Raw genomic sequence first — 26,220 nt, 5'->3', positions numbered from 1 at the left:
CACTCCAAATTCCAACCTGAAGCTGGTCTGAAAAGGATCTAAACAGTTGGTTCTTCCAGAAGCCTTCTGGAGCTGCATCACCACTGTGTGCTCAAGCACCTTGCCCAGAAATGAAAGGTTAGAGTCCAGTGATGAATGGTCAAAACAGTTTGGTACATTTAGCCTGAAGAAGAGAAAACTAAGAGAAAAATATGATAGCTATCTTCAAACGTGTGAAGAGTTGTCACAAAAAAGAAGAGCAGGGCTATTGGTCATTCCTGAGAACAGAACTAATAGATTTAGGCTAAACATGAGGAAGAACTTCCTGTGAAAGAGCTGTCTGGCTCTGGAACAGTTTGCCTTGTAAAGTTGTGAACTCTCCCTCATTGTAGGTTTTTCGGGCAAAGGCTATCATAAATGCTATAATTGCCTGAGCAAGAGGTTTGACTAGATGATCTCTAAGTTTCCATCCAACTCTAGCATTCTGTGTGTGACGAAGATAAATCTTGATAGATCACTGCAAGTTCTCTCTGCTCCTGAAACACTTGGGGGTGCTGCAATAATTCTGAACCTGTGGGATAGAGCTGGAGGAGATTCAACCCTCCCATCTCATCTAAGCAGGTTTCCATAATACAGGCCAGGTCAGTTCCCTCACCTTGGATTGGATGGCAATGGTCTTTTTATTGACCAACCTGGCATTAAACAGCAGCATCTTCAGGCTAGAAGGGCTGTCACTAACCCCACCTGGACCCTGTGGGCTGGGAGAAGGAACAACTATTAAAAAAACCAACCACCAACCAAACCCAGGACATAGAGTAGAACAGATTCCTAAATCAAGTGCACCCATATAGTGTGCTCTCTCCACAATGGGTGGAAATGAATTTTAAAGATCAAATGGTCCCAAATGTCCCTCTCACATCAACCCCCACATTGGGAGTTAGTCAAAAAAGAACCTGAGAGTGGTGTCCTTGGTCTTGGGGTGACCCAGAGGGAAAACTCCTTTGGCATTTCTCCCATTAGCTGTAAGCAACTACTGCAGTTCAGATGTTGAATTAAGCCCACTCCTCTGGACGTTACTGGGCAAGCCAGTCAATGACAATGCCAGGGCAGGCTCTCTCTCTTCTGCACTCCGTTGTGGCTTGTTAGTGGCTCCTCCTACAGTACCAACAGGCTCTGATGGAAATATTTCCCTAGTTATGACAGGTGAGGGCTGCAAAATTCATAACAAACTGTAGTCAGTATCTTAGTCTAAGCTATTTTACATGGTGGTTGTAAAGATAAGATACAGTGGGGAAGGATCTTGTATCCTGAGCTCATTGGAAGAACAATGAGATAGACATTTAATTACTACTACATATATTTAGAAATACAGATTTTGAATCTATACTAATCCCATGGCTGATGAGAATGTGGACAACTCTTCAAGTTGTACAGTTGCCTTTCAGCTTCAGCTGTGCATACAGAGAATGATATCTATGTTGGGAATATTTCCATAACTGCATCTTTTGCCATACAGTTGTATGTTATCCATTTTTGCAAGAGAAGCTGTGCAGATTTTACTTGCAGATTTGAGCATGATTTTTATACAAGGTATTTCACAGTTCTCTGTTGTCTACCCTGTTTTTTATGTCTGGTTTTTAAACTTTGCTTGCTATTTCTTGAACATTTCTTTATGCGGTGACTGTAAGTTGGATTGCTTGTCTTTTTTTTCTTTCTATTTATTTTGACACCTTCATTTCTTCACCAAACTAAGCATTTCTAATCTCTTCCCACATGTTTGTAGTCGTTTGTCTTTTTTTCCCTTTAATTAGTTGCAAACGGGGAGAATTGGATTGAAGATCAGCCTGAGCAATATACCATTTATTTATATAATGGCATAGATTTTCAGTATTATTTGTCATTCCCTTTCTTATGCATCCATCCATTTCTTTGTCTCTTCTTGACTGCTGTTGAGTGCAACAGAGAACGTTTTATTGACCAGACCACATTTGATCTCTAATTTGTTCCCTGTGGTGTCACAGATAATTTAGCATCTATTAACTTTAGGGCATTTCAAATTCTTCTTCCCATTGTGTGTGGTTCTGAATATGGCAACATTATTTTGCACTTTGTCATAAACTTAGGGGGGTTTGGGGTACTCAGAGTTCTTGGTTCTCTAACCCTAAAGCCCTCAAGGCCCCCCTGTCCAGTAGTACTGCCACCACCCTGTATGTGCCAGTGCCTCAGTCCAGGGACACTGAGACCCTTTAGGCGTAACTCTGTCCCTTGCAGGCACTCAATTTACTGTAGTGTTACCAACTCGCCTACTTAGAGTCTGATTGGGCCATTCCTCACAGTCTCCTTAGTCTTGAATAACTTGAATAGTCTTTTTTTTTTTAAAAGACATGGCAATATTATGTTTAGCATTTTATCTCAAGAGTGCAGGGGAGATTGCAACAATTAATCATCCTTACAAATTTCTGTGAAAGGTTCATAGCCCAGAGTATCAAAATACAGGCAATCAGTAGCTGCTGCTGGACCTCTCCTGGCATCTGATATTCAGAGGTATTCTGGTGAATAACCCTTAATAGTCCTATCCTTCATTAATTTGTCTACTCTTTAAAGTCGCAGTATTAATAATGTCATAAACCTTTATTTCTCTCTGTTTCAACTAGAATCTTAAGAACTTGTGAATGTTGTTCTGTATTTAGCCCAAGCTGTAGCATTATAACCATCATCGTATCTCACCAGGGATGGGAAAATCCAGCACAGTGCGACTTGAGTCGAGTCATGAGTCTCCACCCCCTATGACTCAACTCGAAAATGAGTCATAATGGGGGCACTTTCTGAGTTGCCAGGTTACCCTTTCATGACTCAATAGGACTAGAGTTGAGTCATCCCCTTTAAAAAAAAAACTGCTGTGGCCCTATAGAGGAAAACTGGGCTCTTGTCCGGCTGTGTGCATGCTTCGGGGTTCCCTTTCAACACTCCCCCACTGTCCCCGCCCACCCCGTTGTCCAGCCGCAGTGTGGAACGCACTGACCCTTCCCTTTCCTCTTTCAATCCCACCCCAGCCATTATGAAGGAAACCCCCCCCCTTCACTTCACGGGCATGGCAGGGAGCGAAGTTCCATCCAGCTCGGCCAGGTGGGAGGGTGCTTGGCGGAAGCCAAGCAAGCGAGAAAAAACCTGCCATGGCTCTGCAGAGGAAAACAGGGCTATTTAAAAGAGTGTATGGGGAAAGTCAGTTTGGAAAACCTAGTCTGAATACACAGGCTTCAGGAAGCCCCTTGAGAAAGGAGAATGAAAGTTTTTTCTTCTGAGACGGGAGAAAAAACTGGAGAGAGACGGAATTGTTTATATGTCAGTATGGCCTGATTTACAAATTGCAGTAACCAGCATTTCTGACCAACTGACAGACTACTTCACTGAGCAGAAGCAGGATGCAGAATGACAGTAAAAACAGTGTTTTACAACCCAAATATTACTGCAGGCAGGGCTGGAGGGAGTGGGATGGGCACAGTGGAAGCCCACAGGTAAACCACTGTCAGTTTAGCCACAGTACAATCCAGGTGGCTGGCGGGGGGGGGGGGGGCGACGCGACAGAGAGACATGCTGCTGCTCAGACACATTGAGAGTTTCTTCACAGAGAGAAATGGGACTGTGCCAGCTGGCCATCAGTGCCACAAAACCACGGATTGGAAATGTGTCTCTGGTGAGCAGGCTCTGTATTTGTATTTACAAGGGCCTGTGTGGATTAGGAAAGTAAGTTTGGAAAACCTAGTCCGAATACACAGGCTTTAGGAAGCTCCTGGAGGAAAAAGAATGAAAGTGAGTCCTTAGACATGAGAAAAACTGAATTGTTTTATACAGTGGTATAGCCAGATTCACAAATTACAGTTACCAACATTTCTGACTAGCTGACAGGCTACTTGTAAGAGCAGATGCAGAATTACAGTAAAAACAACATTTTACAACTCGGATAAATATTTTTGCAGGCAAGGCGGGAGGGAGCGGGACGGGCCCAGTGGATGCCCACAGGTAAGCCCCTGACAGCTTAGCCACGTCATAGGCATCGTATCATACAGGCTGAATCCAGGTGGCTGGGGGCAGGGGGGAGAGACATGCTGCTGCTCAGACACACTGACTGTTACTTTCCAGGCATGTTTCTATATTGAACAGAGGGGTGTTTTGGAGAGCCAGAGTACCCACTACCCAACCTGGCATGCCACAATAACAGCAGCGGAACAACCTGGATGTGGGAGAACCCTCCTAACGTCAAGCAAGCAGCACAGGCAGGCAGATATGAAACACCTTGGATCTGAGGCCTCATGACTGAAAGTACTCTGAGCTGCCTGGCCAGGGTGTACTGCACCCTTCAGTCAGAGGCACACCTGATCTGTACTGTGGGCCAGAGGTAAGAACATAAGAACAGCCCCACTGGATCAGGCCATAGGCCCATCTAGTCCAGCTTCCTGTATCTCACAGCGGCCCACCAAATGCCCCAGGGAGCACTCCAGACAACAAGAGACCTCATCCTGGTGCCCTCCCTTGCATTGGCATTCTGACATAACCCATTTCTAAAATCAGGAGGTTGCGCATACACATCATGGCTTGTACCCCGTAATGGATTTTTCCTCCCGAAACCTGTCCAATCTCCTTTTAAAGGTATCCAGGCCGGACGCCATCACCACATCCTGTGGCAAGGAGTTCCACAGACCAACCACATGAGTAAAGAAATATTTTCTTTTGTCTGTTCTAACTCTCCCAACACTCAATTTTAGTGGATGTCCTCTGGTTCTGGTGTTATGTGAGAGTGTAAAGAGCAGCTCTCTATCCACTCTGTCCATCCCCTGCATAATTTTGTATGTCTCAATCATGTCCCCCCTGAGGCGCCTCTTTTCTAGGCTGAAGAGGCCCAAACAACGTAGCCTTTCCTCATAAGGAAGGTGCCCCAGTCCCGTAATCATCTTAGTCACTCTCTTTTGCACCTTTTCCATTTCCACTATGTCTTTTTTGAGATGCGGCAACCAGAACTGGACACAATACTCCAGGTGTGGCCTTACCATCAATTTGTACAATGGCATTATAATATTAGCTGTTTTGTTCTCAATACCTTTTCTAATGATCCTAAGCATAGAATTGGCCTTCTTCACTGCGGCCGCACATTGAGTCGACACTTTCATCGACCTGTCCACCACCACCCCAAGATCTCTCTCCTGATCTGTCACAGACAGCTCAGAACCCATCAGCCTATATCTAAAGTTTTGATTTTTTGCCCCAATGTGCATGACCTTACACTTACTGACATTGAAGCGCATCTGCCATTTTGCTGCCCATTCTGCCAGTCTGGAGAGATCCTTCTGGAGCTCCTCACAATCCCTTCTGGTCTTCACCACTCAGTAAAGTTTGGTGTCGTCTGCAAACTTGGCCACCTCACTGCTCAACCCAGGTCATTTATGAAGAGGTTGAAAAGCACCGGTTCCAAGACAGATCCTTGGGACACACCGCTTTTCACTTCTCTCCATTGTGAAAATTGCCCATTGACACCCACTCTCTGTTTCCTGGCCTTCAGCCAGTTCTCAATCCATAAGAGGACCTGTCCTCTAATTCCCTGACTGAGGAGTTTTTTCAGTAGCCTTTGGTGAGGGACCATGTCAAACGCCTTCTGAAAGTCCAGATATATTATGTCCACGGGTTCTCCCACATCCACATGCCTGTTGACCTTTTCAAAGAATTCTATAAGGTTCGTGAGGCAAGACTTACCCTTACAGAAGCCATGCTGACTCTCCCTCAGCAAGGCCTGTTCGTCTATGTGTTTTGAGATCCTATCTTTTATGAAGCATTCCACCATCTTACCCGGTATGGATGTTAGGCTGACCGGCCTATAGTTTCCTGGGTCCCCCCTCTTTCCCTTTTTAAAGATAGGCGTGACATTTGCTATCCTCCAATCTTCTGGCACCATGGCCGTTTTGAGGGACAAGTTGCATACCTTAGTCAAGAGATCTGCAACTTCATTCTTCAATTCCTTAATAACTCTTGGGTGGATGCCATCAGGGCCCGGTGACTTATTGATCTTTAATTTATCAATCAGGTCTGAAACATCTTCTCTTTTAACCTCTATCTGACTTAATTCAGGTGTCAGAGAGTTGCTTCACTTACCCCTGTTTCTCCTCCACCCCCACAATCAGCAGCACCACAAGGGAGAGCACTTGCTTCCTTGCCTGCCTGCCTGGATGGACACTATGCTGGGCGAGTGCGGGAGAGGACTTATTCGAGTGGGTGCAAAACAAGGAATGAGGATGCAAGCTGTGGGGTGGCTGTTTTTCCTGTGCTCCAAGAACAGCTTGTCCCTCCTCCTGCACCCCTCCTTCTCCTTGCAAAACCCACTTGTTCCTATGGGGGAAATGGCTCCTCCTGTCCCCCTCCTGGAGATGCATCCTTCATCCAGTGGATGTAGAGAAGGCTGCAGGCACCTCGCTGTCTGGGTGGTTTGCAGCATCCAGCTCAAATGGATACTTTTTGCAAAAACAGCAACAGGTGCTGCATCACAAGACCCTGCCAATTTTTTTAAGCACAAACAAAAAAAGTTAACCCTTTTGCTCCATCCCCCCTCCAAGCCCATCTGTGAATAGCATATCCTGCTAGCTGCTGGTGCTGGAGCTTGTGCACACAAAAAATGACTTCCTGGATAAACACAAGAGATTTTTCGTGTGAGAAGGAGGCAGTGCAACTCATGTCTGTTGGTGGGTGACTAAAGTCATCTGAGTGGATTGTGAGTCATGAGGCAGGGGCCCTTGACTCGAGTGTTTTGCTGAGTCTTCCACGTGTGTGACTTGAGTGTTCACGAGTCAGCAAAAAACGTACATTGTCACAACTCTTGAGTCAAGTCACCTGACTTGAGTTCCCATCCCTGTATCTCACCCTGCCCCTTTGAATGCTTAAAGTTCAGGACAGACTTGGATTTTAAAAAATGATCTTGGAGGGACTGGAGGAAAGTCCCTTGAAGGTCAGAGTGAAGAAGGCTGCTCAGGCATAAGAAGCAAAGGTGACAATGGGAGAAGATGACTAAGGAGGAATTAGAGAACGTTGCTGATGGCCAGCAAGGCAGCAATAGCTGGAGATGGTGATGAGGGCCCAGGAAATGGGGGTACTGAGAAGATGTAGGGCCAATTAATGTAACTGTTTTTTATGTAAACATACAGTCTGTTAGTTACTATCACTATTTATATTTCATTGTGGGGAAATTTCTGTTTCCCGCAGTGCCCGTTATTGGCAGAAACAATGTCTTGCAGTGCCTTTAAAGCAGGCTTCAGCAACCTTTTTGGGAAAGGGGGCCAGAAGTTCAGCGATGGTGCCATCACGTCACCACCAAACTTATGGGTTGCCAAGTTCCTGGAAGCAGCTACACAGAGCTTGGGTTGAGAGGCAAAACCTCCTGCCCAATTCACCACATGCAGTATGGGCAATGGTGGAGCTGTCCACCCAGGCTTGTGCAGCACAGGAATTTCATGAGCCCAGGCAGGTGCCTCCCCCATTCCCCATATGATGCATGGTGAATTTTGTATGTAGAGCCCAAATGTACACAAGATCATCAGTGTGATAATCCTATTTGCCTGCATATGGTGACACTTAGTGTCCAGGGAGATTGAAATAGTTTTTCACTTGTTTCTGGATGATGCTATTTTTTGTGTGTGTCAGATTTGTTACCATTTTATCTTTGCAGAGAGACTGACTTGTTTATTCTGTGTAGGTGGCAGGGAATGGGATATCATGCTGGATGATGAAAGAGAGTGAATGAATAGCCTGTGGTAGTGTGACCGATGATGTAGGCCATGCTGTTACAGGTGTCTGTTGCAGGACCCAGTTCCTGGTTTGTTGTGTCTTTTCAGTGATCCATTATTGTGTGTGGCCAATTTAGATTTAGATCAGGAGGCTGTTTGAAAGTGTGAAAAGAATTATAGCCCCATGCCTGTGAAACACTAATATTGTGGCCCAAGATAGACCATTCATTCATGACAGTTTGAAATTGTTTTACCTGGGAGCTATAGGTGACTAGTGGTGTTCTGTCACTTCTTGATTTGGGTTGGTCTAGTAGTAGGCAACTTTAGGGTGCGAGTCTGGCTTCCTCAATCTGCTTTTTCACTTCATTGAGTGATTATTGTAGTTCTGAGACTACAATCATGTATACATCTATTGGGGAGTAAGTCCCATTGTACTCGGTGGGATTTATTTCTGGGTAGATATGCATAGGATTGGGCTGTAAGAATGCCTGATGTAAGCCATCCAGGAAGGAGGATTTGTCCAGATAATGGACCAAATACAGATGTGCGAGTCATGGACTCTTCGCTCACAACAGGAGAGGAAAATGAACGCTTTCCACATGCGCTGCCTCCAACGCATTCTCGGCATCACCTGGCAGGACAAAGTTCCAAACAACACAGTCCTGGAACGTGCTAGAATCCCTAGCATGTACGCACTACTGAAACAGAGACACCTGCGTTGACTCGGTCATGTTGTGAGAATGGATGATGGCTGGATCCCAAAGGATCTCCTCTATGGAGAACTCGTGCACGGAAAGCGCCCTACAGGTAGACCACAGCTGCAGTACAAGGACATCTGCAAGAGAGATCTGAAGGCCTTAGGAGTGGACCTCAACAAGTGGGAAACCCTGGCCTCTGAGCGGCCTGCTTGGAGGCAGGCTGTGCAGCATGGCCTTTCCCAGTTTGAAGAGATACTTGGCCAGCAGTCTGAGGCAAAGAGGCAAAGAAGGAAGGCCCATAGCCAGGGAGACAGACCAGGGACAGACTGCACTTGCTCCCAGTGTGGAAGGGATTGTCACTCCCGAATCGGCCTATTCAGCCACACTAGACGCTGTTCCAGAACCACCATTCAGAGCGCGATACCATAGTCTTTCGAGACTGAAGGTTGCCAACAACAGATGTACAGGTTGAGTCGCATTATTCGGGAGGGTGAGGGTTAACTTATGTGGATGGCAAAAAATCGAACTAAAGCAAATCAATTTAAAAAACAAATCCCTTTGCTCTGCTGATTTTAAAAACAGCCTTGCTGACCTTTTGAAATGCACACAGAGGCAATCAGTCTCTCTCTAGGTGCTTAGGCTTCACTAGGAGGCAGCAATCTCTCCCTTCACCAGAAGCCACAATGAAGGAGAAAGAATGGAGGTGATAATCACTGCCATTTAGCTTCATTCATGTGCTCAGGGGGAAAGGAGGGGTTTGCCTTGTGCCTGGATTGAGAATGATTGATGGATTCTCAGCTGGCTGCCCTCTCTTGCGTTAAAGGTTATACCTTTAATCACTTGTATGACTGTCTCTCTACAGCAGTAAAAAGTAGTTTTTAAAACTGACTTTAAAGGGATGCATTTTTCCCCTTCTCCAGGGATCAGCCCGTTCCCTCTCATTTGCAGTCAAATCTGTGTATAAAAAATTTGTGTATAACGAGGTTGGACCTGTATTATAGCGTTTGGCTGTTGACAATGGATTGTGTGGTGTGATCTAGTTTGGTAGTGAGAAGTATGTAGATATGTGTTGTCAGTGAATTTCCATTATAATGCAATATTTACATGTCCATCACATAATTCCACAGTGGAATCCAGAAAGTGAACCTGCTGCATGAATTGGATCCAGGCTCAGGTTGATAGTGGCTGTTGCTGAAGTACTTGAGGAATTCCCTAAGGGTCTCTTTTTTTGTAGGCTATATGATGAAAATGTCAGTCAGTGTATCTTGGGTGGAGGAGATATCTGTGGAGACAGGAGCTGAGAAAGCACAGCTCGAACTCAGCCACAAATATGTCAGTGTGTGATAAAACCATTCAAGTCCCTATGATAGTGTGATTGATGTGAAGATACAAGTGATCTGAAATAATGGTAAGTGAAGACAAAGCTTGATAGTCAGGTATGCATTGATATCGTAATGTTCTTGGTGGCTTGTACAGTAGTTCATATTGTGCAAGATGTTGGCATATAGAGCCTTTGCATCCATGGTTGCCAAAATGTTATTCGTTGGATGATTATCACTGGACTGTCATTTCTTTAAGAAGCCAAGGCTGTCCTAAAAATAACTAAGACAGTGATCGGCAAATTTTTGGACAAAGAGGCTGGATGTTCGGTGATGTCATCACTTCACTTCTGGGTTGCCAGGCTCTCTGAAGCAGCTGCACGGAGCTTAGCTTGAGAAGTGAAGCTTCCCACTCAATTTGCTGTGTGCCAGACAGGGCATGGCAGAGTCGCCTGCATGGCAGAGCCATAGCACAAGAACTTGGTGAACCTGAGCAGTCTGCTCTGCCATGCCCTGTCTGGTGCCCAGCAAATTGGGCTGGAGGCTTCACCTTTTAAGCTAAATGACTTTGGGTGATAAGCCAAATGTGGCCCACAGATTGCTGATCCCTGAACTAAGGGTATTAGTGACATGGGGACTGAGGATGGAATCCATATATTGAGACCCCCTACCCCAGTCATACACTGACACGATAGTGCCACTGTCCAGAACAATGGGGAACTCATGGTTGCCTGACATATATTGCAATGGAAGACAAGTAATAAGTATGCAGAGTTGCACTGGGGAACATAGATTCAGTAAGCTGCATACTCTATTTATGCTGCTCTGTTAGGGCTGATATACTGTCCTCTTATTTATTATTATTTATTTTATTTTATTAATTTATGCCCCGCCTTTTTGCCCAAAGGGCACACGAGGCGGCTTACAAACAATTTAAAATACAACATTAAAAACAATCATTAAAACAATTTACAATGATTAAAAATCTAAAAATAGATTGAGACTCTTGAGACTATGTTGCTTTTTGGTATATTTTGTTTCAGTTTATTTATTATTTGTGTTTTATGGCTATGTTTTTTATTTACATTGTAAGCCACTTTGGGCTATTTGGGGAAAAAATGGGGTAAAATAGTAATATATTTATTTTAGACCAATAGATCTCTGATATCTTTTGTAATTCAGAGTTAAATTCAGTTAATTCCCTGATTGCTGATCCATGGCCACATTCACTAAACTTGCAATACTGTATTGTGCATAACTGCAGTGCAGGCATGCCCACTTATCCGCAGGTGTTCCATTCTGGAACCCCCTGAGGATGGACTTCCCAATGCCTTATAAGGCATTAAAAACGTAGCTTCCAGTTTCTTGGGGGGGGGGAGGCATGGGTGGGAGGCACAAATAACTGAATCTGTGGATATGGGCCCCCCCTGTAGTTATATTAAGTTGGTAATCACACAGGGGCAATTTTCCTCTGTGTTGGACCTAGGGCCTTTGAAACATCACGCTGTACAACATCACGCTGTACATCACGCTGTACATCACGCAAACATCATCACGCTGTACAAGAACAAAGGTGACAGGGGTGACTGCAACAACTACCGCGGCATCTCTCTCCTTAGCGTTGTAGGAAAGCTGTTTGCCCGAGTTGTACTAAAGAGGCTCCAGGTACTTGCAGAGAGCGTCTATCCAGAATCGCAGTGTGGATTCCGAGCCAACAGGTCCACCACTGATATGGTATTCTCCCTTAGACAACTGCAGGAGAAATGCAGGGAACAACGACAGCCACTCTTTATAGCCTTCATAGATCTCACAAAGGCTTTCGACCTGGTCAGCAGAGACGGCCTCTTCAAGATTCTCCCCAAGATTGGCTGTCCACCCAGGCTCCTCAGCATCATCAGATTTTTCCACAAGGACATGAAGGGCACTGTTGTCTTCGATGGCTCCACATCAGACCCTTTTGACATCTGAAGCGGAGTGAAGCAGGGCTGTGTTCTTGCACCAACGTTGTTTGGGATTTTCTTCGCTGTCCTGCTGAAGCAGGCCTTTGGAACTGCAACAGAAGGCATCTATCTCCGGACCAGATCAGACGGAAAGCTCTTCAACCTCTCCAGACTGAGAGCAAAATCCAAAGTCCAGCTGAAATGTCTGCGTGACTTCCTCTTTGCCGACGATGCAGCTGTCACTACCCACTCTGCCAAAGATCTCCAGCAGCTCATGGATCGTTTTAGCAAGGCCTGCCAAGATTTTGGACTGACAATCAGCCTGAAGAAAACACAGGTCATGGTTCAGGATGTGGACTCACCTCCCTGCATTACAATCTCTGAGCATGAACTGGAGGTTGTCCATGACTTTGTGTACCTTGGCTCAATGATCTCCGACACTCATTCTCTCGATACCGAGCTAAACAAGCGCATCGGTAAAGCAGCTACCACGTTTTCCAGACTCACAAAGAGAGTCTGGTCCAACAAGAAGCTGATGGAACATACCAAGATCCAGGTCTACAGAGCTTGCGTCCTGAGTACACTTCTGTACTGCAGCGAGTCATGGACTCTTCGCTCACAACAGGAGAGGAAACTGAGCGCTTTCCACATGCGCTGCCTCCGACGCATCCTCGGCATCACCTGGCAGGACAAAGTTCCAAACAACACAGTCCTGGAACGTGCTGGAATCCCTAGCATGTATTCACTGCTGAAACAGAGACGCCTGCGTTGGCTTGGTCATGTCGTGAGAATGGATGATGGCCGGATCCCAAAGGATCTCCTCTATGGAGAACTCGTGCAAGGAAAGCGCCCTACAGGTAGACCACAGCTGCGATACAAGGACATCTGCAAGAGGGATCTGAAGGCCTTAGGGATGGACCTCAACAAGTGGGAAACCCTGGCCTCTGAGCGGCCCGCTTGGAGGCAGGCTGTGCAGCATGACCTTTCCCAGTTTGAAGAGACACTTTGCCAACAGTCTGAGGCTAAGAGGCAAAGAAGGAAGGCCCATAGCCAGGGAGACAGACCAGGGACAGACTGCACTTGCTCCCGGTGTGGAAGGGATTGTCACTCCCGAATTGGCCTTTTCAGCCACACTAGACGCTGTGCCAGAACCACCTTTCAGAGCGCGATATCATAGTCTTTCGAGACTGAAGGTTGCCAATACAATAAAAAAATCACACAGATATTTTGAGGAAATTGACCTGTGTAGTAACTGTGCCAAAGTACGCTCATGGAGGACTATGTTGTGATGAATCAAGGTAGTTCTTCATTCCTCTTTTTAGTGGAGAACCAAGGAATGGACTCTGCATCAAGGCATGCATCAATATTAAAGGAAATTTCTTCAAAAAAGCATATATCAGTTATAGGCTCGTTTTACCTTTTGAAGCATTTTCAGATCAGAAGATGGAAAATGCTGAAGCCAGTGTGCACCACAGGCCAACTTCTTCAACTTTTGATGACAATGTCCAGCCTTTCAAACTTTTTGAGCAAAGTTCTTCATGTTAGCACAAAAAGCATATCCAGCCATGTTCTGTTAAGACTTGAAAAAATATATTATTAACTTGCATTAAAACCTCTTGTTCCTTTAATGCTTTTTATGTGGCTTTTATCTTTGCATAGTGGCGAAATGTCTACAATTGTACACTGGAAACCTGCCCAAGCTCCCTCCAGGAACTTTTTTTTGTAATGGACCAGGACCAGGGCTTTTTTTGTAATGGAACGCACCGGAACAGCGTTCCGGTACCGTACCTTTTTTTCCCCTCCTCTCTGCCCCTACCTTTTTTCCCCCCTGCCTGCACCACCCCACCCCCTTTTTTCCCCTCCTCCTTGCCCCCACCTTTTTCCTGTGCCTGCACCACCCCGCTGGCTAGGGAGGGATTCGAATCTCCAACCTTGTGCTCCACAGCCCAGCACTCTCTCCATTGGGCTATAGGAAAGCCTATTGTTAAAGTGTTCAGAACTAATATATAAGGTCTTGAGCCCAGCTGGTGGCCATCAGTGCCTCAAGTGTTAGTTCCAAACACTTTGAGCCTAAGAGCTCTGGTGGCTCAATGGCTAAACTGCAGGTCTGTGGAGCCAGAGGCTAGGGGTTCAAATCCCAGTGAGGAATAATATTTTTTTTTAGGTGGGAAGGTGCTCCATGGCTGCAAAATATAAAGGTTGGTTGCTAGTTGCCAAAAGGGGGGCCAGTTGAGGCTGCAAAACTCCTCAAAGTTCAGTCCCAGGCCGGCTCTTTTTTGAACTTTTTTTTTTAAGTCCCAGGTAGGACTTAACCCACAGCCTCCAGCAGGGGGCTCACTCCAGGAGCTTAACTGTGGGTTAAGTTCTAACTGGAACTTAAAAAAAAATAAAGGTCAAAAAAGGGTTCAAATCCCTGCTGCACAAATAGTGGTTTTTAAAATGTGGTTTTACATGTTCCACACACAAGGCTAGCTAGGCAGGTGGAGCTCAGGGGTCTCAATGTGTGGATGAGACAGTAGTGTTGGGAGGAGGGGTTTAGATTCATTAGGCACTGGAGAATGTTTTGGAACAAGCCAGATCTGTACAAGAGGGACAGTCTTCATTTGAACCACAGTGGAACCAGACTGCTGGCACATAACATTAAAAAGAAGGCAGAGCAGCTTTTAAACTGACCCCTGGGGGAAAACCAACAGGAGCAGTTTGGGACTCCTCATCCCTATGGAATGAGGATGGGAAAGTTAGAGAACAACAAGGTAGTGATAGAGTAGGAATTGGGAGTGAAAGCATGATGGAATGTGATAGCCAGTTCAGCAGAAGGACAGGCTTCAGGAATAAAAGAGCAAATAGCCCATCTTGGGAGACTCCGTATACAAGTGCTTTTATGCAAATACCTGAAGTCTCTGAGCAAAGATGGGAGAACTGTAATGTTTGGTGGCTTGGAAAGCATTGATATAGTAGGCATAACAGAAACCTGGTGGAATGCAGAGAATCAGTGGGATACTGCAATCCCAGACTATACACTCTATAGGAGGGACAGGAAAGGGTGTGTTGGAGATGGTGTTGCCTTCTGTGTTAAAGAAAGGTAGAATCCAGCAAAGTAGAGATTGAAGGCAAATTTGACTCCATCATAGAATCATTGTGGATTAAATTACAGGTATAACATAATTATCCACGGATTTTTCACCCATGGTTTTATCTCAACACAATGAGAAGGCCCTTTCAACTAAAGGAAAAAAAGTCATTTAACAATAGCTTCATTAATGTGGGAGAGGGCAGCCAGCAGACAATTCATCAATCATTCTCTCTCCAGGCACTTAGAACAGCTTCACTTTGAGGTAAGCGACCCCTCCTGTCCCCCTGAGCATGTGAAAGAATTCTGCTAAATGGAGGTGATTATCACCTCCTTCATTCTCTCCTGCACTGAGGCTAGGAGTGAAGCCTTTCTAAGTGCCTGGAGAGAAAATGATTGCCTGCCTGATGGTAAGGCTGTTTTTAAATTGCTGAGCAAAAAGAACTGTTTTTTAAATGGATTTGCTTTAACATGATTTTTGCCATCCGCATGAGTTCTGGGAACAGAACCCTCGTGAATAACAAGATGCAAGAGAACCTATGGATATTATAAATTTGGATTTTCAGAAGGCTTTTGATATAGTCCCTCACTGAAGGCTGCTGAGAAAACTCTACAGTCAGGGAATAAGAGGTCAGGTCCTCCCATGGATTAGGAACTGATTGAGGACCAGGAAAGTGGGTGTCAATGGGCAATTTTCACAATGGAGAGAGGTGAAAAGCTGTGTGCCCCAATGCTGGTACTTTGAAGAGCTCCAGAAGAATCTCTCCAAACTGGGGAATGGGCAGCAAAATGACAGATGTATTTCAATGTAAGTAACTGTAAATAATGCACATGGGGGGGGGGGAACCAAAACTTCACATATAGACTATGGGTTCTGAGCTATCTGTGACAGCTCAGAAGAGAGATCCTGGGGTGCTGGTGGACAGCTCGATAAAAGTGTTGACCCAATCTGCGGCAGCAGTGAAGAAGGCCAATTCCATGCTTGGGATTATTGAAAAGGGGATTGAGAATAAAACAGCTAATATTATAATGCCTTGGATTAAAGTCTGAGGAGAAATCTGATGACCAAAGAAAGGCGGTATATAAATACCTAAATAAATAAATAAATAATGCCATTGTACAAATCGATGGTACAGCCACACCTGGAGTATTCTGGTCACTACATCTTAAAAAGGACATGATGGAACTAGAAAAGGTACAGAAGAGAGCGACCAGAACGATTACTGACCTGGGTCACCTCCCTTACGAGGAATGATTACAGCATTTGAGGCTCTTCGGTCTTGAAAAGAGGCATCTGAGGGGGGTTGTGATTGCAACATACAAAATTGTGCAGGGTGTGGATAGAGGGATGTTCTTTTCCCTCTCACAACACCAGAACTAGGGGACTTCCTCTAAAATTGAGTGTTGGAAGAGTTAGGACACACTCAAGATAACCTGAGAACAAATAATGCCAGTAGCTGGAAGGAAAGCGGTGTTAAATGTTATAAAACACCTGAGTAAACAGGCTTGGCCTAGTGTTGAAAAGATGCTTATGCCTGTGCCAATAAATATGCATAGGGAACGAACCTTTGTGACACTGGGGGGAGGGGGAAGCATAGAAGGATTAGGCAACCTCAAGCTCCTCCCTATCTGGGAACGGTCACACAGGTAAAATTATGCATGGGAAGATAGAGTGGATAGAGAGATGCTCTTTACACTCTCACATAACACCAGAACCAGGGGACATCCACTAAAATTGGGTGTTGGGAGAGTTAGGACAGACAAAAGAAAATATTCCTTTACCCAGTGCATGGTTGGTCTGTGGAACTCCTTGCCACAGGATGTGGTGATGGCATCTGACCTAGATGCCTTTAAAAGGGGATTGGACAAATTTCTGCAGGAAATGTCTATCACAGGTTACAAGTCATGATGGGTGCAACCTCTTCATTTTAGAAGTAGGCTACCTCAGAATGCCAGATGCAAGTGAGTGGCACCAGGACGCAGGTCTCTTGTTGTCTTCTGTGCTCCATGAGGCATCTGATGGGGCCGCTGTGAGATACAGGAAGCTGGACTAGATAAACCTTTGGCCTAATCCAGCAGGGCTCTAAACCCATGCCCCCTTTCTGCGGTCCTCTCTGTGCTTCAGAACTGCGCTCGTTTTGTGATGAGAACTGGAAGTGGGTCACAATTGCATTTCAGCAGTGGTTTGCAGTTGCATTTTTGAGCAGCTCTTGAGATGCAGCGAGGCTTGCACCCTCCAGGGAGTCATAGTGACCCTCAGTTCCATTTAAACAAACCTTTTTTGCATAGCGGTGGCATGATCTTGGGAGCACCGTTGCTGCCCCCTCCTATGCAAAGACTTGTGAGTTTAGGAACATCTGGAATAAAGGGTGGCAGGAGTCAAGGAACCATGTACCTTTCCCTGGAGGAATGGCAAAGAGGAAAGGAGGCAATGGAGGGGGAGCATGATACAAAGGAATAAGACGTGCAGATGATAAAGGCTCTGTCATCAAGTTCTGGTAATATTGTGGGATGGCCACTGATTAATATCAAGGGACTTGTTTCCAGACCCCCATCTGGAGCTCTTTTCTCACACACAGGGTTTTGCAACACGACTGGCACCCTGAACACTCCTTCCTTCCTTCCTTCCTTCCTTCCTTCAGTTGGCTCAACAGCTGTGAGTTTCAGTGCAGTTTGTCCTTCTTGTTTCTTTTGTCATTATTGGAGCCAGCCTTTGCCTTGGGCTGTCTGGATACGAAAGGACCCAAACCAATTTGTAGGCCTTTATGTATTTGAAACAACCTTGATAAAGCAATTGCCTTTTAAGCAGCATGCTCTTTTTATATTGTTACTGGTTTCCATTGTGCTCCCTGTAATTGACATTTGTGAAAACTCCAAAGGAATAATTGGGGGAAGTGGGGGAGCAGAAACCAAGGGAGGATCGCGTGGTGATATTAATTTAAACCGAGACCTAGAAATGCTGTTTAATCAAGCATAAGGCGACCTGTAGAATTCACTGTAGCTAGCCACAGCAAAGCTGTCTTTTCTATGTAGAAGTGGCCCTTCAATTGTATTCATTCTGTCTTGGTTTTTAACTTAAAAGCTGGTTATGGTGTCCCAAAGCAATGTGTGTATGGCAGGCCAATGTGATTAAAAGTTCTCCCCTCCCTCCGTCCCTCCCTCGCTCCATCTTTTGAAGCAGAAGGCATTGGTCTTTGCCAAAGGCTGGATAGCTGACTTGATGGGCCAGTAGTCTGATCCAATATGACAAATCCTGTGTTGCTGTCTGAGGTGGACTGCATCACTTGTCCCACATTTGCATAGACTTTGCATCAGGGGGCAGGAGGTGACATTCACTGTTGGCCTATCCCTGGTGCATCTGGAAAAAAACAATGTTAGTTCAAGACATTTACCATAAGGAAGAATTAAAAGAGCAATTATATATTTGGCATACTGAAAGAGAGTGGTGGACTGTCAATGTAGCATTGTAAATGTTTAAACAAAGAGGGCAAAAGGAAGTGCCTGGGCGTGGAAGGCAAATTTAAACAGGAGAAGATACAAATACGTATAATCAGCTCAAAATTCTGTCATATGTTTCAAGCATACTTTTGAGCCTGAAACTGCCATTATAAAGAATGGCAGAAATGTCCATTAAGATTATGAAGCATACCTGTGTGCCTGGAATTTCTTGCCAAAACATCTATGTGGTACTTCCATTCTGTCCTTCCTTTGAATCCCTACTATTTCTGATGAGCCTTGGTTTAACCTTGTGTTTGGTTTTATTTGTGACATTTATATACTGTTTGTCTTCCGTTACTGAATTCATGAGTTTTCAAGTGCTCACCCACTTAGGGCGCAGTACTAACCTGCACTGGAACAGGCAGGCTGACAGGCCTGCATTGTATCCAGTGCAAGTTAGATGCAGCCCCGGGCAAAACTCAGAGTAAGGGGATTTTAGTCCCCCTTACCCCAGGCAATACCACAAGTAGCTCTGTGGTGCTATTCAGATCTGCGCTTGCGATTTTGTGGGTGCAAGTCCGAGCGGCCCAAATAACACCGCTCAGGCCAGGGATGGGTGTTGGCATCTGGCTTGCGCTGCCCTCCTGGGCCCAATCCACCCCAGGCTGCCCTACTCCCACCCTGAAATGCCTCCTCCCCGCCTCTGTTCCTCCCTTCCTCTGCCCTCTCCCATCTCCTGTGCCAGTCTGCCTGGACTGGCACAAACCTACCTCCTTCAGACATGGGGCCAGCTCTGTCAGGCCAGCACACAGTCATGTGCTGGCCTGTCCTACTCCCAAGACATCACAAATGGGAACATTCGCAATGGCTGGGAGCTGATGCAAGGGACTTGTGCTGGCTCCTGGGTGGTGGGGTGGGAGTTAGGATTGTGTTACCCAGCTGTAATCCTATATGCACTTTCCTAGGAGTAAGTTCCATTTCACTTAATAGAGCTTTCTTCTGAGAAGACATATGCAGGCTTGTGCTGTTAGACATACTTAGCTCCAGCAAGGTGGTTGCATCATGTGCCATCAGACCTTGCCCAGAACCGTGTCCTTATCCCAAATGAAACAGTGCTAAGCATATGGAATGCATTTGCTCATGATCAGTAGTCTACCAAGGGGGGGGGGGGGGTCCACACCAGGTGCACGTCACAAAGAGGTGCCAGTGTATCTGTTCCTTCAAATGCTAGGTAGACCGGTCTTCTGTGGGGGAGCCTCAAGGTGGAGGCCAGGTTACCTGGCATTGGAATGCTGGGTAGACCTGGCCTTCCCAGTGAGATCTTGAGGCAGAAGCCGGGTCTGCCTGATGCTTTGAATCCTGGGTAGACCTGGCCCCCCCCCAGAGGATTTCAAGGAGGAGGCCACTTCCACTCTATGGCTTTGAGCAACCAAGGGCAGCAGTCTGCTCCAGGTATCTATCATTGGTGCTAGGTATACCACTGCCCATGATAGTCTACTTCAGGGGTGTCAAACATAAGGCCCGGGGGCCGGATGTGGCCCATAGAAGCTTTCTATTCGGCTCTCAGGCTCTCATCTGCTGAGCAGTGCTGTGGTGTTACTGCTGAAAGGGCAGCACACATGAAAATTGGGCTCTCTCATATCTTGAAATATAATCAAGATTTGTGTATTTTCTCTTCTGTTGTTTGCAGCTAATGAGTTCCTACACAAGAACAAAGTGCTTATTTCTGGTAGTGACCTGTTTAATGACATCAGTTCCTGCCTAATGACATCACTTCCGGCCCTCAGAAGGCATCATGAATGCTATTCGGCCTTCGGTATGAAACAAGTTTGACACCCCGGTCTACTGCATCCTCCATTTTCTTTTTTTCCCGTGTCCCCACCACCCTTACTGTTGAATTTAGATGTGCAAGCTCTTCATAGTAGGAATTTTACTCTTTTTTTCCCCCTTTTGTGAAAGCATCATGCACATTGATGGTATATCAATAGTAATGTGATTACTTTTTGGCCCTTTATGATACGGGATTACCTGTCACACAGTGTTAATGACGTCACTATATGGAACCTGTTCTGTTCTAGCCTTTGGTCCTAAAGTTGATTGGGAGTGAGAGAGAATTTTCCTTAACCTTAGAGCAGTGTCTGTAATGCAAAAGACTCTGCAGCAGCCTGAGAAACAAGGACTGAGGACCCTGGGGAGCAGGGAAGAAGCCTCCAGGAAGATTTGTGTTGTAGGCATGTCTGACTTCAAAACTCTGCTCTTAAACCTCATGGAAAGTCTGCTGATGACAGTGTAACAGACGTAGAGGAAGCTCTGGATGTCTGGATTGCTTTTCCTTTACTTGGAGTATGCTTGAACTTCTAGTGCATTTTTACGTTTGACACTCAAAAGTGCCTTTGAGTTGCTCTCCAACTGCTTGTGCTGCATGTGACTGGAGCCATTTTGAAAATATATATATTCCAAACAATGTTGCTTTTATATTTGCATTTACAGTCTGGTAACAAGCAAAATTGGATCTCGGGCCTTCGGGGAAAATAAACCCTGCAAATTCCTTTTAGGTCATGTAGAATAACTGCTCTATGTTTGGAATTCTTAAAGGTGAATTTACACCCTTCAGTTCTTTAACTACCCTGAATCTGTAAATGAAATAATTGTCAAGGTTAACTGCTGTAATTCATATTAAGTGATTTTGAATGTTGGTTGGTGCCTTGGGCATGGCTACTAAAATGGGGAAGATTGGGTAGTGCCTGTGGGTGTTCATTTGGTGAATGTTCATTTAAATGTTCTGTCATGTCAGTTAGGCTATGACTCTGCCACAATTCTGTTGAAATGTAGAAAAAGCCCATAATGTGATACTGCATAAAGAATTCGACTTCTTGGGAATCTCAACTGCTAATTTTAAAAAAAATCCAGTTTCTAGTCTGTATCGATATGGAGCTTTGCACAGCAGCTGCCTCTGCTGCAAGCTGCCCCTGTAGTGTGTAACCGGGAGTGTGGAAAGTGAACTACGAAAAGAAAAATATCTTTTCTGTCTTTAAAATGCGACCATGCTGGCAATATTTTATTTAATGTAAGTACATTCTGCCTTTCTCCCATTTTGTTGCTTAAAGTGGCTTATGCATCCAATAAGCAGCAATGTAAAATATCAGCCACAAGACAAATCAAAAAGATAACCTGAGAACAAATAATGCCAGTAGCTGGAAGCAAAGCAGTGTTAAATGTTATAAAACATCTGAGTAAACAGGCTTGGCCTAGTGTTGAAAAGATGCTTATGGCTGTGCCAATAAATATGCATAGGGAAGGAACCTTTGTGGCACTGGGGGGAGGGGGAAGCATACAAGGATAAGGCAGCCCCAAGCTCCTCCCTATCTGGGAACGGTCACACAGGTAAAATTCTGCGTGGGAAGGATGGAGTGGATAAAGAGATACTCTTTACCCTCTCACATAACACCAGAACCAGGGGACATCCACTAAAATTGAGTGTGGGGAGAGTTAGGACAGACAAAAGAAAATATTTCTTTACCCAGCACATGGGTGGTCTGTGGAACTCCTTGCCACAGGATGTGGTGATGGCATCTGGCCTAGATGTCTTTAAAAGGCAATTCGACAAATTTGTGGAGGAGAAATCCATTACAGATTGCAAGCCATGATGTGTATGTGCAACCACCTGAGTTTAGAAATGGGCTATGTCAGAATGCCAGATGCAAGGGAGGGCACCAGGATGCAGTTCTCTTGTTATCTGGTGTGCTCTCTGGGGCATTTGGTGGGCTGCTGTGCGATACAGGAAGCTGGACTAGATGGGCCTATGGCCTGATCCAGTGGGGCTGTTCTTATGTTCTTACACACCCTCTGGGGAAGGCTGGTGTCACCCCCCTCTCACATGTTATGAGGTGGGCAGGGAGAAATCCTTCTTGAGTGTGCAAAGTGCTTCATATGTATTGTGGATGTAATAAGAACACTACAAGGTGATAAGTACTATTATCTTCCTATTGCAGCTGGGAAGCTGAGATTGAGAGGGAGTGCTTGCCACTGAGTGAGTTTAATGGCAGTTAGTTCAAATCTAGGAAGTTCTGATTTGCAGCTCAGTCTTAGCAACAATGGGGCAGGCAGCTGAGGTATATGCACAGTAGTAGTGAGTAGTGCACAGTTGAGGGTGGTTGTGGTCGTATGGACCATTCCTGAAGGCAGGGTGCTGATTGGCTGTGAAAGCTCCATGTGATTGACCTCAGCCACAGTTGATGAAGCCATATGGGTTAACACCACAAGGAAATACTTAGAGTGTCTTTGAAGGGACCGTGGGGAACAAATGCACTGCACAAGCACTCTGTGGGTGTTCTGCAGCCTGCATTGATGGATTGCGATGGTGGGAGGGGAGCACCAGCACAGGGAGCAAGGAAGAGAAGCATTGTGTTGGCTGCCTCTGCATTTGAGGTTTGTATACAGGCAGTGTGTTAATGTGCCTGTGGAGCAGGGAGGCAGTTTAGCTGTCCTACCAATTTGTCTGCAGAAGAGATTGCAGCATCCAGCATGTCATGTAGACAGAGAGGAGAAGGTTTTTTGATTGGAGACTGACATTTGCGATGGGTTTAGTGTCTTGTTTGATCTCTTCCTCAGAATTGTCTTCGATGTCTTTTGAAGAGCTGCTACAGTTAAGAAACAGGGTTGGAATCAAGGCTTATCAGCAGATGACTACTGGAAAGAAAGCACAAAATGCCCCCAAAACAGAGAAGAAACAGTGTTCAAGCAAACACAGGTATGTATTTTTCACATTTATGTACCACCCTCCTCCTCAGTGCATTTCTCTTTAATGCATCTTCAGAGTGAAGAGCCCACCTGTGCCCCCAGGCTGCACTCCTGTCTGTGCACCCCTACTTTGGAAGAAGTGCTATTGAATTTAGTAGGATTTACATCTGAGTAAACCTGCTGTAAGATTGTCCTGTATGTTTCTTTTCTGATACATAAAGAGCTTGGAGGTTTTTAATTTGCCTCTGAATGGACGTGTTGTGGCTCCCTTCCCATGCTGTAGCTTACCCTGGCCCCATGCCAAGCATTGTAGTTGGGTGAGGCCGATTGGTTTCTGTAGGAGAGGGCAGGAGACTGGGAGGAGGTGGGAGGTAGGGATAAGAGGCTGCAGGACAAGTCAGTCAGGGTGGGTTGTTGAAGGAGGAGGAATTGAGTGGGAGGAGCTGTGAAAGGTGGAAAAGCAAAGGCAAAAGGGCGGAGGAGGATGGAAGAGACTGGAAAGGGGAAGAGACCAGAGAATAAGCAGGGAGAATAGGAAGCAGCGTAAGAGGGAATTAGCAAAAGATGGGAAGAGGCGGTTGCGGCAGAAGAAGGAAATGACCTGGGGAAGTTAGAAAGAAATTGGAGGCATTCCATGTGATTCAGGGGAAATTAGAAGAGATACAGAAGGGCAACTGAGGAAGGGTGGAGATTTTCAACCTAATGATCAGGTACATGTAATTGACCTGAAAAGTGTGGTTAAAGGAGATGGAATAAGGAAACATGAATGAAGTGTGATATTTGGCAAACGGCAAGTTGTCATATCCAGACCCTTCTAATACTGATTTGCCACCTTGGGAGGATGAGGGGCATGAGGAAGAGATGATAAGCTATTAAGAGAAAAATGCCTTTAGCATGGAAAGAAGGAACTGACTTGTAACAAAGAGGTTCCTTTCCAGATTCTCCTCTTCGTGTGTGGATGGTTTTCTGGAGAGGATGGACTTGGCTAGAGAACTATCGGCCTAAGAGTGCATGTTATGTGTTGTCCCACTGGTGCTGCTTCCCAACTGTCACAATTTTTTCTAATCTGACCCGGCACACCTTCATCCCTTCCCTCATTTCTGAGCCTCTCTCCCTTTGCATGGCTCCTTGGCCCTTGCTTATGTTCGCAGCTCCTTGCACTTTACTGTATTCTGTAAATGTAATTGATGTAATGACCAATTTAGACATTAAAGATGACAGAAATATAAACAGATCACTGTGGTCCTTCCTCGGACACTTCTCTGCAGCTCTGCATGTTTACTGTGTGTCATTACCCTTTACCCTTTACATACAGTCCTGAAGCCAGGTTTCAGTCTGCATAAGTGTCACATCAGATATAATCCGAACAGAATCTGCTCTTTTGCTTCATTCTTTCTACCTCATGTATTTTCAACTTTCAGCTGAAAACATCTCTCTCTCCATCTCGCCCCCATATTAATGCATTCTACTGTTATTTTACCTTGTACCTGAGGCTCTCACTGGGCTTTCCAGACAATGCCATAAGCTTCTCAGAATGCCTCTTCTGAGTTACTTATTTCTATTTTTAACTGTCCAAAGCCTTTTCAGAGATTCTTTGTACAAAAATCCCAGTGTAGCTAGAATCAGCAAATCAGGTGTGTGTGGTTTTTTTAAAGGAACAATCTTGAAATGACTTCAAAGAAATGCTTCCAAAATTTTGCTCAGTTCAGTGATGCATTCTGGAGTGAAATTGGATTCAGAAGGAACCCAGCACTGTGTTGAGGGATCTAAAAATGAATCAAGCAGAATTTGTAAAATCTTCAACATATTTAGGAGAGGAATCTTCACACATATTCCAGTGTGTTCTGGAAATGAAAAGCCACCTAGTCTTGAGGGACCTGACCAGTGTGAGAGGTTTTTTAAATTGCAGCTCCTGTCCCAGCACTGCTGTGGTCCATTCTCTATTTGATACAGAAAACAACAATTCTTCTTCAGAACCAGTGAGAGAGGCGAGTGGGGAAAAGGGACAGCTGCTGCAGTATGTCAGGAACTAGTGTTTTAAAACAATATTTTGCAACCCTGGAACTGTTAAAGCATCAGGTGCTGCTTCTGGATCACAAGCTGATAATCCTATGGCAGGACATGACAGCTGGTCTAAAACGTAAAAGACCACAGGGGGGAAGAGGGTACAATGTATAAGTGTTTGTATGCAAATTCCAGATGCCTCCTAGCCAAGGATGGGGTAACTAGAGTTCTTGATTGAAAGGAGAACATAGATATAGTGGAAATCTGGTGGAACTTCGAGAACCCATGGGAAATGGTCCTGAACACCAGTTTTATAGAATGGACAGGGAAGGATGTATTGGGGGCAGTGAAGCTCTTTATGTCAGAGATGGCATAGATTGCAATGAACTAGAAAACTAGGAGTGGGGGTGACTCCTCTGCAGAATCATTGTAGATGGAAATACATAGATGGGCCTTCTCAGTAGTGGCACCAACGCTATGGAATTCCCTTCCCCTTGACTTAAGAATGGCTCCCTCTCTTGAGACTTTTCGGTGAGGCCTGAAGACCCTTCTATTTAAACAAGCCTTCTGAGTTCCCGGCCTTTTTTAACATCTTTTAATATTTTTAAATACTTGGTTACATGCCTGATTCTTTTTCTTTTGCTGCTCTATGCTCTTTCTATCTGACTACTTTTTATCTGACTACTGTTTTTTATGATATGTGTTAATATGCTTTTATCTGTTTTAAATTATGTTTTTAATCTGTTTTAACCTGTTGTGTCCCTTTGGGAAGAAAGGCGGGGTAAAAATAAAGTTATTATTATTATTAAATACTAGCCCCCAAAATAATGTAGTACTGGGAACACCAACCTCCAGAATAATGTAGTACTGGGGACTTTCTGTTACCAACCTGATCACAATACTGTAATGATCTTGTCTTTGAGAAAGAAATCAGGAGGCATCCATATAAGAAGGTGGTGTAGTAAAGAGTGACTTCAGTTACCTTTACATAGACTGGGTATATTCATATCCAGGCCATGATGAAGGCAGAAAATGTCACGAGGTATATTAAATAACTGTACCCTAGAACAGTTGATCTTGAAACCAACTGGAGGAGAGGCAACTCTACACTTATGTTGCATTGCTGGACTAGTTTCAGGCATTGGGGGTTTGGGGTCCCATGTGTGCCACAAGACACCACCTCAAGTACCACTAGTAGTACGAGTATCACTGGTTGAGAAACACTGTTCTAGAGCTTATTGACAAATTAAAAATTTACAAATTACTGGG

The 26,220-nt window shown here is 45.1% G+C and overlaps 1 protein-coding gene across 1 annotated transcript in view; it reads left to right on the top strand.

Annotated features, from left to right (window-relative positions):
* RRP36 (ribosomal RNA processing 36) overlaps positions 1-26,220 on the top strand; it is a 51,046-nt gene that overhangs the window by 10,582 nt on the left and 14,244 nt on the right. The window contains exon 3 of the mRNA XM_066624941.1: positions 22,819-22,957. Within this exon, the coding sequence (XP_066481038.1) occupies positions 22,819-22,957 (139 nt within the window). The remainder of the gene's footprint in view (positions 1-22,818; positions 22,958-26,220) is intronic.

Source organism: Tiliqua scincoides, chromosome 1 (assembly GCF_035046505.1).
Source record: "Tiliqua scincoides isolate rTilSci1 chromosome 1, rTilSci1.hap2, whole genome shotgun sequence".
NCBI classification, from domain to species: Eukaryota; Metazoa; Chordata; class Lepidosauria; order Squamata; family Scincidae; genus Tiliqua; species Tiliqua scincoides.
This window is presented reverse-complemented; position numbering and strand designations above follow the sequence as displayed.